The 12,797-nt window shown below is 44.6% G+C and overlaps 1 protein-coding gene across 2 annotated transcripts in view; it reads left to right on the top strand.

Moving 5' to 3' along the window:
- Nucleotides 1–12,797, top strand: part of taok2a (TAO kinase 2a) — a 35,722-nt gene that overhangs the window by 1,068 nt on the left and 21,857 nt on the right. For both annotated transcript variants that reach the window (XM_021624408.2, XM_021624407.2), the window contains exons 2-14: nt 3,727–3,867; nt 4,071–4,142; nt 4,354–4,455; nt 4,532–4,577; nt 4,727–4,823; nt 7,908–8,021; nt 8,175–8,266; nt 8,624–8,717; nt 8,947–9,028; nt 9,148–9,315; nt 10,580–10,786; nt 11,215–11,343; nt 11,644–11,880. In XM_021624408.2, coding sequence (XP_021480083.2) covers nt 3,736–3,867; nt 4,071–4,142; nt 4,354–4,455; nt 4,532–4,577; nt 4,727–4,823; nt 7,908–8,021; nt 8,175–8,266; nt 8,624–8,717; nt 8,947–9,028; nt 9,148–9,315; nt 10,580–10,786; nt 11,215–11,343; nt 11,644–11,880 — 1,572 coding nt within the window. In that variant the 5' untranslated portion in view covers nt 3,727–3,735. The remainder of the gene's footprint in view (nt 1–3,726; nt 3,868–4,070; nt 4,143–4,353; nt 4,456–4,531; nt 4,578–4,726; nt 4,824–7,907; nt 8,022–8,174; nt 8,267–8,623; nt 8,718–8,946; nt 9,029–9,147; nt 9,316–10,579; nt 10,787–11,214; nt 11,344–11,643; nt 11,881–12,797) is intronic.

The raw sequence follows: 12,797 nt of genomic DNA, 5'->3' as shown, positions 1-12,797 counted from the left end.
GTCTGTCACACAAGACCCATTACATTGCATGACGACATAGAAATAAAATGAATGACACACACTGGTTTTATTGTAGCCAAGCATTCCATGACCCAATTAATTTCTTCCAGAATTAGTCTTGCTACATGGCTAAATCAGTTAGATCATGTTGGGGCGGCAGTTAGCCTTGTGGTTAGAGCATTGGGCCAGAAAGGTTGCTAGATCGATTCCCTGAGCTGACAAGGTAAACGTCTGTCGTTCTGCCCCTGAACAAGGCATGTAAACCCACTGTTCCTAGGCCGTCGTTGTAAATGAGAATTTGTTCTTAGGAAGGTTAAATAAATAAAAATAAATGTTTGTGCTGTTAGTGCCCTTAGTTGAATATTTGTGCCCTTAGTTGAATGCACTGTCCCCCACGATCATTTACCCACAGTTCAGCTACTAGCTACCTACTTTACTATGACTCACACCACACTGCAAAAAGGGTGAATATGTACTGGAACAAAACGGGGAAAAATAGGGAATGGAAAATAGTGTAACATTGGAGAATTGGATCAATTTCAAACCAACAATATAGGCCATCAATTCACATCAGCTGCAATAACTCCCTAGTGTTTATTGCTTGACAACACCTACCGGTGATATGCTCAGTGCAGCCACTGATGACATTGCAGTTAACTAGATCAAGCTGTAGGTCTTCTGTGTTAACATGAGTCTTGAATTGAGCACCAATACTATTATTGTGTAACAGAGCATATCGAATATTTGACCCTAAAGTCGTGGGTTTGGTTCACTGGATTTCTATAAAGACCATGAAGTCTATATAATGTACAGACATGGCATGTCCTTTACACACACACCCCTACACACACTCTTGCACGCTAACACAAACACTTGTCTTGCGCACACTTTATTTGAAAGGCTTGATTTAAAGAGAGCATCCAAAGCCCAGTTGGGGCCCTAAGGCGACGTCTTGATGCATTCACTCCAGACTGAATCACTGGAGTTGGTTACGTTAGCTCTGCTAGTTCCTCTCCAGCGGTCACACTCTCAAAGTCTAGGCATCCTTACTTCCTTTATTCCTTGAAATAGGCTCATCACTGATCTTGCATGACATGACTGGAGAAATCATCATGATGGAAGGCCATGCTTGCACCTGTACAACCATGTGAGATCAGTGACTATTTCGAGGCAGGAAGGAGGAAGCATTTGAATTGTGTTTGAATAGGGACTTGGCTGTTTTTAACAGGATAGTTCACCACCAAAATCTACATTTGTCAGGTGGTTAGGCTGCATGTCATGATATTCCACACCATATGATGTAGCCTATTTGCAAACTATTAGATATCTACAGGCCAGACATCAATCTTGAATTAATGGGAAATATAGGTGTTGGGTAAATCCACTTGAATTCAATCACTTTTTGACAGTATCCCTTTTGATTTAAACCAAACATGTTTGCCCGTGGAAGACTTGGTCAGAAAGTGTCTTTTTGGACCTGAATGCCAAAACATTCAGGAGATAAAGGTGCTCAGAGTTAACCCATTTTGCATACTCCACCATACCATGAGACATCCATGTCTTCATCACTGGATAAGCTTACAAACATGGTTGGCAAACTATTTTTTATTTGTTTTAAAAATATACAGTACCAGTCAAAAATGTTTGGACACACCTACTCATTCAATAGTTTCTTTATTTTTACTATTTTCTACATTGTAGAATAATAATGAAGACATCAACACTATTAAATAACACATGGAATCATGTAGTAACCACAAAAGTGTTAAACAAATCAAAATATATTTTACATTATTCAAAGTATTCACTATTTGCCTTCGCACACTCTTGGCATTCTCTCAACCAGCTTCACTTGGAATTATTTTCCAACGGTCTTGAAGGAGTTCCCACATATGCTGAGCACTTGTTGGCTGCTTTTCCTTCACTCTGTGGTCCAACTCATCCCAAACCATCTCAATTGGGTTGAGGTCAGTTGATTGTGGAGGACAGGTCATCTGATGCAGCACTCCATCACTCTCCTTCTAGGTCAAATAACCGTTACACAGCCTGGAGGTGTGTTTTGGATCTTTGCCCTGCAGGTGTAGAAGCACGGTGGCTAGGAAAAACTCCCTAGGAAGGCCAAAACCTAGGAAGAAACCTAGAGAGGAACCAAGCTATGAGGGGTGGTCAGTCCTCTTCTGGCTGTGCCGAGTGGTGATCATAACAGAACATGGCCAAGATGTTCAAATGTCCATAAATGACCAGCATGGTCAAATAATAATAATCACAGTAGTTGTTGAGGGTGCAACAAGTCAGCACCTCAGGACTAAATGTCATTTGGCTTTTCATGCTGTCTCTAGAGAGTTGAAAACAGCAGGTTTGGGACAGGTAGCACGTCCGGTGAACAGGTCAGGGTTCCATAGCAGCAGGCAGAACAGTTGAAACTGGAGCAGCAGCATGGCCAGGTGGACTGGGGACAGCAAGGTGTCATCATGCCAGGTAGTCCTGAGGCATGGTCCTAGGGCTCAGGTCCTCCGGGAGAGAGAGAGGGAATTAGAGCGAGCATACTTAAATTCACACAGGACACCGGATAAGACAGGAGAAATACTCCAGATATAACAGACTGACCCTAGCCCCCCGACACATAAACTACTGTAGCATAAATACTGGAGGCTGAGACAGGAGGGGTTAGGAGACACTGTGGCCCCATCTGATGATACCCCCGGACAGGGCCAAACAGGCAGGATATAACCCCACCAACTTTGCCAAAGCACAGCCCCCACACCACTAGAGGGATATCTTCAACCACCAACTTACCATCCTGAGACAAGGCCGAGTATAGCCCAGAAAGATCTCCGCCACGACTCAACCCAAGGGGAGGCGCCAACCCAGACAGCATGACCACGTCAGTGACTCAACCCACTCAAGTGACGCACCCCTCCTAGGGATGGCATGGAAGAGCACCACTAAGCCAGTGACTCAGCCCCTGTAATAGGGTTATAGGCAGAGAATCCCAGTGGAGAGAGGGGAACCGGCCAGCCAGAGACATCAAGGGCGGTTTGTTGCTCCAGAGCCTTTCCGTTCACCTTCACATTCCTGGGCCAGACTACACTCAATCATATGACCCACTGAAGAGATGAGTCTTCAGTAAAGACTTAAAGGTTGAGACTGAGTCTGCGTCTCTCACATGGGTAGGCAGACCATTCCATAAAAATTGAGCTCTATAGGAGAAAGCCCTGCCTCCAGCTGTTTGCTTAGAAATTCTAGGGACAATTAGGAGGCCTGCGTCTTGTGCCCGTAGCATACGTGTAGGTATGTACGGCAGGACCAAATCAGAGAGATAGGTAGAGCAGCCCTACTCTCTACCTCTTCTCTATTCCCCTGCACTCTACCTCTTTTCTCCTACTCTCTCTCTCTCTACCTCTTCCTCTATTCACCCACGCTCTCTCTCTACCTCTTCGTCTATTCCCCTAGGCGCTCTCTCTCTCTCTACCTCTTCCTCTATTCCCCTAGGCGCTCTCTCTACCTCTTCCTCTATTCACCTACACTCTCTCTATTCCCCTATTCCCCTAGGCTCTCTCTACCTCTTCCCCTACCCTTCTAATCTCTGTCCCTCTCACTTTCTTTTTTCCACCTTTCTCTTCTCTATCCACTCTTCTCCACACCCTTTCTCTCTCTGTTTCCTCTACCTCGATCTCCCTTGTCCCCTCTCTCTTTCCCTCCTAATTTTCTCCCTCTGTCGACCAGGCCCTGGCTATGCCCTCGAGTGTGCGGGCGGGCAATCTAAAGGACCCGGATGTGGCTGAGCTCTTCTACAGAGATGACCCCGAGAAGCTTTTCGCTGACCTCCGAGAGATCGGCCATGGCAGCTTCGGGGCCGTCTACTTCGTAAGGGAACCATTTATATTAGGGGGAGGGGAGAGTTTTGATTATGAAAGTGTGTGTGTGTGTGTGTTAGCTCTCCTTGTCAACGTGTGTGACAAGGTGTTTTGAGAGTTTGTATGAGCCAGAACCTCTTGTTTTTTTCAGTATTTGAAGGTTTGAAAGGAGTGTGTGTGCGTGACTGTCTTTCTCGATGCTGTGTCCGACAGGCCCGAGATGTGCGCAACAACGAGGTGGTGGCCATCAAGAAGATGTCCTACACTGGCAAGCAGTCCAACGAGGTGAGGGAACATGTGTTAATTTGACAAATAGAAACGGATGTGTTAGTGCTTGGCTGGAACAAAAGCCTGCACACTCAGGACCAGAGTCAGAACCCTTACATAGGCTATTCAAGAATGGCTTAGACTTGTCCCTGAACTATCGACTTTTAGTCTATGATTCCCTGTGGCCCGATGTTTGGTATTAACCCCTGCTGTCACTCGTTCTCCTCAGAAATGGCAGGATATCATCAAGGAGGTGAAGTTCCTCCAGAAGCTCCGTCATCCCAACACCATCGAGTACAGAGGATGCTACCTCAGAGAACACACAGCATGGGTCAGTATTAGCAGTGTGTGCCCCTAGTTACAAGATTTGAGTGTCTACTAATAATCTGCCCCCCTCTCTCCCTCAGCTGGTGATGGAGTACTGTTTAGGCTCCGCCTCCGATCTTCTGGAAGGTTAGTGCACCACGGAAACAACTGCAGAGATTGTTTTGAGGCATGTTTTTAAGGGCATTTAGCATGTTTTTGAAGCTCTGTATAACTAGACTCTCTCTTGCTCTTTTTTCTCCTTTTCTCTCTTTTTCTGTCTCTCTGTCCCTCTGTAGTTCACAAGAAGCCACTACAGGAGGTGGAAATAGCTGCTATTACCCATGGTGCACTGCTGGGCTTGGCCTATCTTCACTCCCACAACATGATCCACAGGTAATATAATAAAAATATATGCCATTTTAGCAGACTCTTTTATCCAAAGCGACGTAGTCAAACTACTACTGCAACCTCTCGGTCCATTCTACTGCGTTGTCCATATCCTGTCACTGTGCAGTGTCTTAGAACGATTTCTGGCCGTTCAATTCCAGTTCTGTTTTCAATGCTGCGTCTTTCAGTCTAGTCCGTCGTCATTGGTTCTACAATACCTCCGTAACGTCTCAGGGATTTTACTCAGTGCCGTTTCAATAATCATTCCATTGTGGCCTTAATAGCCAGGGCCCATTTTCCCCGATAGCGATGGAACTAGTGTTTTTAACGATGGCTCTTTCCTACAATGGCCGAAGATGGAACACGAGTTTTCCAAAACGGCACTACAAACGTGTGTCGTCGGAGCATGTGTCGTCACTTATAGGATCGCTGCTCTCGGATCAGCTTTCCCCCATTCAAATATGTCCGCAACGTTCTAACAATTTTTGCAATACTGACGCAATCAGAGAAAGAGCGAGAGGGAGATACTACCACCCACGGCTGCAGATATCGAGGCAGCTTACTCTAGTGTTTCCCCAATAAAAAATGCAATTAATCACAGATTTGGCACATTGCTCACGTTAGGCTCCTCATCATGCAATATGTTGATACAAGTTGTAGACAGTAGCCTACAAGTAGCAAAATAAACCCCAATTGATTGAATATGAAATGTATTTTAATAAGATTGAAATAGGCCTATAGTTTACAGTTTTATATCTGTGCAGTCGTCTCGGTTTTTATTTTAAAGCAGGGTTTTTTTTTTATACGTCGCTTGTTTGGGTCAATTGCAAAGACATGGGCACCTTTTGTATTTGTAGTCAACTTTGTTCTGAGGTTTCCGCGGTCACAGTGAAAAGGATCATGGGTTAAGGAAACTCTCCAGGCCACTCTTGAACGTCTACAATCGTATGGAAAGTATGCAGAAATTATAATGGGTGTGTATATATAGATTACCAACCCCTGGGAGTTGGTAATCTACTGCATCTTGCCTATGCCGTTCTGTACCATCACTCATTCATATACAGTGCCTTGCGAAAGTATTCGGCCCCCTTGAACTTTGCGAACTTTTGCCACATTTCAGGCTTCAAACATAAAGACATAAAACTGTATTTTTTTGTGAAGAATCAACAACAAGTGGGACACAATCATGAAGTGGAATGACATTTATTGGATATTTCAAACTTTTTTAACAAATCAAAAACTGAAAAATTGGGCGTGCAAAATTATTCAGCCCCTTTACTTTTAGTGTAGCAAACTCTCTCCAGAAGTTCAGTGAGGATCTCTGAATGATCCAATGTTGACCTAAATGACTAATGATGATAAATACAATCCACCTGTGTGTAATCAAGTCTCCGTATAAATGCACCTGCACTGTGATAGTCTCAGAGGTCCGTTAAAAGCGCAGAGAGCATCATGAAGAACAAGGAACACACCAGGCAGGTCCGAGATACTGTTGTGAAGAAGTTTAAAGCCGGATTTGGATACAAAAAGATTTCCCAAGCTTTAAACATCCCAAGGAGCACTGTGCAAGCGATAATATTGAAATGGAAGGAGTATCAGACCACTGCAAATCTACCAAGACCTGGCCGTCCCTCTAAACTTTCAGCTCATACAAGGAGAAGACTGATCAGAGATGCAGCCAAGAGGCCCATGATCACTCTGGATGAACTGCAGAGATCTACAGCTGAGGTGGGAGACTCTGTCCATAGGACAACAATCAGTCATATATTGCACAAATCTGGCCTTTATGGAAGAGTGGCAAGAAGAAAGCCATTTCTTAAAGATATCCATAAAAAGTGTTGTTTAAAGTTTGCCACAAGCCACCTGGGAGACACACCAAACATGTGGAAGAAGGTGCTCTGGTCAGATGAAACCGAAATTGAACTTTTTGGCAACAATGCAAAACGTTATGTTTGGCGTAAAAGCAACACAGCTCATCACCCTGAACACACCATCCCCACTGTCAAACATGGTGGTGGCAGCATCATGGTTTGGGCCTGCTTTTCTTCAGCAGGGACAGGGAATATGGTTAAAATTGATGGGAAGATGGATGAAGCCAAATACAGGACCATTCTGGAAGAAAACCTGATGGAGTCTGCAAAAGACCTGAGACTGGGACGGAGATTTGTCTTCCAACAAGACAATGATCCAAAACACAAAGCAAAATCTACAATGGAATGGTTCAAAAATAAACATATCCAGGTGTTAGAATGGCCAAGTCAAAGTCCAGACCTGAATCCAATCGATAATCTGTGGAAAGAACTGAAAACTGCTGTTCACAAATGCTCTCCATCCAACCTCACTGAGCTCGAGCTGTTTTGCAAGGAGGAATGGGAAAAAATTTCAGTCTCTCGATGTGCAAAACTGATAGACATACCCCAAGCGACTTACAGCTGTAATCGCAGCAAAAGGTGGCGCTACAAAGTATTAACTTAAGGGGGCTGATTTCTTTTGCACGGCCAATTTTTCAGTTTTTGATTTGTTAAAAAAGTTTGAAATATCCAATAAATGTCGTTCCACTTCATGATTGTGTCCCACTTGTTGTTGATTCTTCACAAAAAAATACAGTTTTATATCTATGTTTGAAGCCTGAAATGTGGCAAAAGGTCGCAAAGTTCAAGGGGGCCGAATACTTTCGCAAGGCACTGTATCTAAGGTAGTTGTTGTGAAATTGTTAGGTTAGATTACTCTGGTTATTACTGCATTGTCGGAACTAGAAGCACAAGCATTTCGCTACATTCGCATTTACATCTGCTAACCATGTGTATGTGACAAATAAATTTGATTTGATATATATATATATTTTTTTTTAAACTGCTCATTTTTTGGCCCGCAAATTGATTTTGGCATACCTGTCATCCCCCCCAAAAATCTGTGCGGCCCTCCGTTAAATTTTAAAAATCCTGCTGTGGCCCTCCAGCCAAAACATTTTCCCACCCCTGGGTTAAATTAATACGTTCAACGTCGTTATCTCTGCGCTGTCAACGTTAACATTGTTACTGTTGTGTCAACATTGTATTTGTCATGTTAACATTGCTCCTCTCCTCTCAGGGATGTGAAGGCAGGGAACATCCTCCTGACAGAGCCGGGCCAGGTGAAGCTGGGAGACTTTGGCTCTGCCTCCATTGTTGCCCCCGCCAACTCCTTTGTAGGAACCCCCTACTGGTGAGGAGCTAGAAATGCAAACTGTGGACTATTAAATTCCTTTAAGGCCAAAGTACTGCTGGTCCTCTCCCGTGAATCTACAAATCCTCCCCCCACCCCCTGCCCTACACACCAGTGGCTGATTTATAAAGGGAGGGTTCACTCTTTTTCCAGGATGGCTCCGGAAGTGATCCTAGCGATGGACGAGGGTCAGTACGACGGCAAGGTGGACGTCTGGTCTCTGGGCATCACCTGTATAGAGCTGGGTAGGCATCGCACACCACATCAAGAAAGAGAGAGATTTCAGAAGTTAAAACTAACAATGTAGTATAATATAGGAAATATGAAGGCGTCTTAACCCCAGGCCCTCACTGTCTGAGTGGTCTGACCAAAACCCCTAACCCCTGGGAGTTGGTAATAGTCTGTTGTCTGTTTGCTCCGGCATTGTAACTGGGATTTAAGAGACTCAGCGCTAAGCTGCTTTCGCTGCTAGTGAACACGTCCTCGCTCTCCCTTCTCTCTCACTTGGTCACTTTCTCTCCATCTCCTTTACCTTCTCTCGATTGATCTCTCGCTCCTCTTCTTTTTGTACCCTTCTCTCGCTCTTCCTTTTCTCCCTTTAGCGGAGAGGAAGCCTCCTCTGTTCAATATGAATGCTATGAGTGCCTTATACCACATCGCGCAGAACGAGAGCCCCATCCTAGCGTCCAATCACTGGTGAGCATCACTCTCCCTCTTTCTCCCTCATGCACAACTCTCCACTCACTTATCTGTCTGTCATTCACCTAACCCCCCCCTCTTGCTTAACTCTTGAACTCCTTTTTTCATGATCTCGTCTGTACATCACTGTCTCGTTGTCTCTTAACGCTCTCTTTTGCTCACTCATCAGCTCTCTCTCTTTCTCCGTCTCCTCTCTGACGCAACTCTCTTCTCTCTTGCGCCGCAGGTCTGATTATTTCCGTAACTTTGTGGACTCCTGTCTACAGAAGATTCCCCAGGACAGGCCTATCTCTGATGTGTTGCTCAATGTAAGAGTGCAGCTCACACACCTCTTCCTCGTTCCTCCTCTCTTCCCCAATTTCTCTCTCTAACTCGTTGCACTCCCTCTTCCCCGCCTCCTTTCTTCCCCTCCTTCCCCTGTCGGTAGCACCGGTTTCTGTGTCGTGAGCGTCCCCTGACGGCGGTGATGGACCTGATAGCGAGGACCAAGGACGCAGTGCGGGAGCTGGACAACCTTCAGTACAGGAAGATGAAGAAGATCCTCTTCCACGAAGCCCACAACGGACCCACCCCAGAGGGAGGCGAGGAGGAGGAGGTAGGAGCTCCCCCCCCTGCATGTTAATAAGGCCCATAATGGACCTCCTCTGGTTGTATGGTGGGGAGGTGGTGGTACGGGGCACACTTGTTAGGGCAGATCTGTGTCGTTCACTTACAGCACCTTCAAAAATTATTCATACCACTCGACTTATTCCACATTTTGTTGTTACAGCCTGAATTCAAAATGGATTGGGGATTTTCTCCCCCAATCTACATATAATGACAAAGTGAAGACATGTTTTTAGAAATATATTCACATGTTAGATTCACCTTTGGCAGCGATTACAGCTATGAGTCCTTCTGGGTAAATCTCAGAGCTTGAAAATATGAAGTGGTACTCAGTGATGTGTTGTTTGATTTACCCCAAACATAACACTGTATGCCGGACATAAAGTTGGAATTTATTTGCCACATTTTTTTGCAATTTGACTTTAGTGCCTTATTGCAAACAGGATGTACGTCTTTGAATATTGTATTATGTACAGGCTTCCTTCTCACTCTTGTCAATTAGGTTAGTATTGTGGAGTAACCATCCTCAGTTGTCTCCTATCACAGCCATTAAACTCTGTAACTGTTTTAAAGTCACCATTGGCCTCATGGTGAAATCCCTGAATATTATATATTAATATTATTTTCCCTCTCCGGCAACTGAGCTAGGAAAGATGCCTGTATCTTTGTAGTGACTGGGTGTATTGATACACCGTCCAAAGTGTAATTAATAGCTTCACTGTGCTCAAAGGGATATTCAGTGTCTGCTTTTTAAAAAAAAAATGTTTACCCATCTACCAATAGGTTCCCTTCTTTGCAAAGTATTGGAAAACCTCCTTGGTATTGGTGGTTGAATCTGTTTGAAATTCACAGCTCGACTGAGGGACCTCATTAATTGTATGTGTGTACAGAGATGAGGTAGTTATTCAAAAATAATGTTAAACATTATTGCACACAGTGAGTCCATGCAACTTATGACTTGTTAAGCACATTTGTTCTGAATGTATTTAGGCTTGCCATGACAAAGGGGTTGAGTACTTATTGACTCAAGATATTTCATTTTTAATTCATTTGTAAAAATGACGGGGTATTGTGTGTAGGCCAGTGACAGTCTCAATGTAATCCATTTTAAATGCAGGCTTTAACACAACATTTGGTAAAAGTCTAGGCGTGAATACTTTCTGAAGGCATTGTATCTTATGTTAACTTTCTGTCTCTATAATGTCTCTTTTTTTTTTTCTTCCCCTCTCTCCTTCCCCCTCCCTCTTGCCCAGGAGGTGGAGCAGTACCTGCTGCGCACGGGCACTGTGGGCAGCATGGAGAGTTCCCAGTCTGTGCCCAGTATGTCCATCTCCGCCAGCTCCCAGAGCTCCTCGGTCAACAGCCTGGCGGACGGCTCCGACGACAGCAACGAGATGGCCATGATGACCGAGGGAGAGCACACGGTCACCTCCAACTCCTCCATTATACACCGCCCTACTGTAAGTCTGAGAGAGCAGTCTCCTCCATTATACACTGCCCTACTGTAAGTCTTTAGAACAGTCTCCTCCATTATACACCGCCCTACTGTAAGTCTGAGAGAGCAGTCTCCTCATTATACACCGCCCTACTGTAAGTCTTTAGAACAGTCTCCTCCATTATACACTGCCCTACTGTAAGTCTTTAGAACAGTCTCCTCCATTATACACCGCCCTACTGTAAGTCTGAGAGAGCAGTCTCCTCCATTATGCATCGTCCTACTGTAAGTCTGAGAGGTGTGTGTGTCGTGCGTGTGTGCTAGAGAGAAAGAAGATGGTGGTGTGTGAATGTGGTACGTATATCGATCGGGTGTGTGCAATTTGTTTGTCTGTGGACATTAATTAAACTTCCCTCTCCTCCCGAATTCTCTCTCCTTGTCCCCCTCCCCCAGGGTCAGGATAATATCTATGATGACCCATACCAGCCAGAGATAGACCAGCAGCAGCCCTCGTCAGCCGCCCGCCGCAGGGCCTACTACCGCAACCGGGACCACTTCGCCACCATCCGCACGGCCTCCCTGGTAAGCACACCCCCAAACCCCTCTCTCTGACTCAACCACTAGCACAACCCCTAACCCCTCTCTCATACTACTATGAATGCTTTTATTGTTTTCTTACAATTACTTTGCCTCAGCTTGATTGAATTTGCCTGCGATCCAATGGAACTGGCCCACAACTGAAAACCCCGCCCACCTGTCTCTCCAGGCAGGCTCAATCGAAAAGTCAGATACTATTGAGACACATTCCCTCTCTCTCCTTCCCTTTCTATCTCCCCACTCTCTCTTCCCCCTCTCTCTCTTCCCTCTCCCCTCTCTCTCCAGGTTACCCGTCAGATCCAGGAACACGAGCAGGGCTCAGCGCTGAGGGAGCAGATGTCTGGTTATAAGAGGATGAGGCGGCAGCACCAGAAACAGTTGATGGGCCTGGAGAACAAGCTGAAGGCTGAGATGGATGAGCACCAGCTGAGACTAGACAAAGAGCTGGAGAACCAGAGGAACACCTTCGGAGGAGAGGGGGACAAACTGGGCAAGAAACACCAGGCCATACTGGAGAAGGAGGTGAGGGATGGCGGGACTGGAGGAAAGAAGGAGGGATGGAGAACCAGAGTTTTGGAGGAGAGGGGGTCAAACCGGGAAAGATTAACATAATTTATTACTTTTCTCCATTCATCACAATATTGTGGCTGTATCCAGGAAGGCCAAAGTTCCAAAAGCTGGGCCTAAAATAGTGTATAAGAGATCATACAAAATATTTTGCATGATGAAAAAAATAATTGTTGGTCTAATGTGATTAATATGGAGCACTTGATGGATTTAGGAAATTGCTTCTTCCAATTATTGATAAACATGGACCTGTTAAGAAACTGCCGGTTAGAACTGTTAAGGCTCCATGGATTGATGAGGAATTGAACAACTGTAATGGTGAAGGAGATGGAGAAAAGGAGTGGCTAATAAGTCTGGCTGACTTACTGAAAATTAAGAAATGATGTGACTAAACTCAACAAAAAGAAGAAGAAACTGTATTATGAAGCCAAGATCAATTTATATAAAGAATGATGGAAAAAAAACTTTGGAGTATTTTAAATAAAATTATGGGCAGAAAGACACATTCAACCCCATCTTTTATCGAATTAGATGGCTTTTTCATCTCAAAACCATTTGATGTTGCCAATTATTTTGCTTATAGAGAAGGGCACTCAACATCTACTACACTGACACAAATGACTGAATAATTGGTTGAAAGAAATTGATAATAAGATTGTGAGCTGTACTGTGAGATTTCAGTGCAGCCTTTGAAATGATTGAACATAACATGTTTAAAAGACGTGTTATGGTTTTTCAACCTCAGCTCTGAATCCATGATATGGCAATCTATCTAATAGAACTCAAAGGGTTTTCTTTAATAGGAGCTTCTCTAATGTCAAACATGTAAAATGTGGTGTACCGCAGGGCAGCGCTCTATGCCCTCTATTCTT

The sequence above is a fragment of the Oncorhynchus mykiss genome, chromosome 12, assembly GCF_013265735.2.
Source record: "Oncorhynchus mykiss isolate Arlee chromosome 12, USDA_OmykA_1.1, whole genome shotgun sequence".
NCBI classification, from domain to species: Eukaryota; Metazoa; Chordata; class Actinopteri; order Salmoniformes; family Salmonidae; genus Oncorhynchus; species Oncorhynchus mykiss.
Note: the sequence above shows the minus strand (reverse complement) of the source record. Positions and strands in the feature narration are given on the sequence as shown.